Source organism: Galeopterus variegatus, unplaced genomic scaffold (assembly GCF_000696425.1).
Source record: "Galeopterus variegatus unplaced genomic scaffold, G_variegatus-3.0.2 Scaffold1037, whole genome shotgun sequence".
Lineage (NCBI taxonomy): Eukaryota > Metazoa > Chordata > Mammalia > Dermoptera > Cynocephalidae > Galeopterus > Galeopterus variegatus.
This window is the reverse complement of record NW_007727148.1, coordinates 145,063-147,327: the sequence shown is the minus strand read 5'-3', so window position 1 is coordinate 147,327 and position 2,265 is coordinate 145,063. Positions and strand designations below refer to the sequence as shown.

The window sequence follows — 2,265 nt, the reverse complement described above, 5'->3', positions numbered from 1 at the left end:
CGCGGCGGTGGGCGGCGAGGGGCGTCAGCCCGGGGCGCCGGCTCAGCAATGCCTGGTCGCCGAAGGAGGCCGAAGGCGGCGCCCAGTCGCCCGCCGCCGAGGAGCCATCGGGGGCGCCGTCCCCCGTGCCCCCCACACCCTCCGAGCCCCAGGCCGGCCGCTCGCTGGTGCAGCGGGACATCCGAACCTTCCTGAACCAGTGCGGGGCCAGCCTCGGGGAGGCGCACCACTGGCTCACCCAGTTCCAGACCTGCCACGACTCCGCGGACAGGCCCTTCGCCGTCATTGAGGTGAGCGGAGCCCGGCGTCGGCCGTGTCACAGCGAGGGGATGGGGGCTGTACGGTGACATGTCATCAGGCATGGCAAGACGGGCTGCGGACTCTGCGCAGCGGAAGCGGGAAGGGGTGCCGCGAAGCGCAGACCAGTGCCGGGGAGCAGCGAGGCGGCGCGCCCCTCCAGCAGCCTCGCGCCCGGCCCGAGTGGGCAGCCTGGGGGCCCCAACCCGCCAGGTGTGACGCCCTGAAGAAGGCTCCCCGCCGTGGACGCAGTCAGGGGTTCAGACCGCGAGCCGCGAGCCTGGACGGGGGCCGCCTACATCACCCCTCCCCCCAAGGTGTCCCAGAGTCCAAGGTCGCAGCGAGGACGAAGGGAGGAACGCTAGAGTGAGATAAGGGAGTGGCAAGACCCAAAGGGGCAAAGAGCGGAGCAGGTGGGCGCGGTGGCCAGAAGTGGGGCCTCACAGCTCCTGGGCAGGATCGGTTCACCGGGAGGGCCCCGAGGGCCAGGCGGCGGAAGCAAGCAGCTCAGCGCCCGTGTCGCGCCCCTGAACGCCCGCTCCTCCACAGGTGGACGAGGAGGTGTTCCAGTGCCAGAGGGCCGTATCCAGACTGGCCTTCGCCCTGGCCTTCCTGCAGCGCCTGGACATGAAGCCGCTGGTGGTCTTAGGGCTGCCCGCCCCCACGGCGCCCTCAGGCTGTCTTTCCTTCTGGGAGGCCAAGGCTCAGCTCGCCCAGAACTGCAAGGTGCTGGTGGACGAGCTGCGGCACAACGCCGCCACTGCCGTACCTTTTTTCGGCGGCGGGTCGGTGCTGTGCGCTGCCGAGCCAGCCCCCTATGCCAGGTTAGTGCCGGTCTTGCCCGCCCCGGCGGGCTCCGAGCGCGCTGCTCCGCCCGCCCTGCCCCGGTCCGGCGGGCCCTGGAGCGGGCCCTCTCAAGCACCACGTCTGGCCCACAGCTACGGCGGCATCGTCTCGGTGGAGACGGACCTGCTGAAGTGGTGCCTGGAGTCGGGCAGCATCCCCATCCTGTGCCCCATCGGGGAGACAGCCGCGCGCCGCTCGGTGCTTCTCGACTCGCTGGAGGTGACCGCGTCGCTGGCCAAGGCGCTGCAGCCCACCAAAATCATCTTCCTCAACAACACAGGCGGCCTGCGCGACAGCAATCTTAAGGTGCAGCCATCGTTCCCTCCTCCTCGAGGCCTGGCTGAGCCCACCTCTCTTGCGCCTCCTGCACGCCTCCCTGAAGGGCGGCAGAATCACTCTCCAGCCGAGTGGGTAGGAAAGCGTAATGGAGTGTCGGGGAGGGATGCAGCCCCTGGTGCCCAGATCTGGGCCTTCTCTGACCGAGGACCCCGGGAGTGAGGATGAAGGGGTCAGAGAGAAGAGAGGTGGGTGGGACAGTGGCGCAGTCCGGGAGTCTGTGGCCGGCTGCGGGCCGGAGGCTCACCCCTCGCTCCCCACGCAGCTTCTTAGTAACGTGAACCTGCCCGCCGACCTGGACCTGGTGACCAACGCCGAGTGGGTGAGCACCAAAGAACGGCAGCAGATGCGGCTCATCGTGGACCTGCTCAGCCGCCTGCCGCACCGCTCCTCGGCGGTCATCACCGCCGCCAGCACGCTGCTCACCGAGCTCTTCAGTAACAAGGGTGAGGGGCACAGGCGGGGCCCGGTGCGCGGCGGCCGGGCCTGGGTGTCGGTCCGCAGGGGTAGGGGATGCCACCACGGCTTCCCGCTCCTGCCGAACCTGGGGAGGTGAAAGAGGAGGAGACGGACGGGATCGGGAGGGCTTGGGAGGGTGCAACTGGAGAGACGGGCGGGACCCGAGTGGGTGGGACCTGGGTGGGCGGGAGACAACAAGCGGGAGGGGCTTGAAGGGGGCGGAACCTAGTGGGACGGACTGGACTAGGAGGGGTAGGCGGGCGGGGCCAGGGGCGGGGGGGGGCGGGGGGGGGCGGGGGGGCCGGGCCTGGGTGTCGGTCCGCAGGG

The 2,265-nt window shown here is 70.4% G+C and overlaps 1 protein-coding gene across 1 annotated transcript in view; it reads left to right on the top strand.

The window, feature by feature from the left end:
• Nucleotides 1-2,265, top strand: part of NAGS (N-acetylglutamate synthase) — a 5,471-nt gene that overhangs the window by 1,083 nt on the left and 2,123 nt on the right. Inside the window, exons 2-5 of the mRNA XM_008574379.1 lie at nt 1-290; nt 847-1,121; nt 1,236-1,449; nt 1,745-1,925. The exon at nt 1-290 is cut by the window's left edge and continues 20 nt beyond it. Of these exons, the coding sequence (XP_008572601.1) occupies nt 1-290; nt 847-1,121; nt 1,236-1,449; nt 1,745-1,925 (960 nt within the window). The remainder of the gene's footprint in view (nt 291-846; nt 1,122-1,235; nt 1,450-1,744; nt 1,926-2,265) is intronic.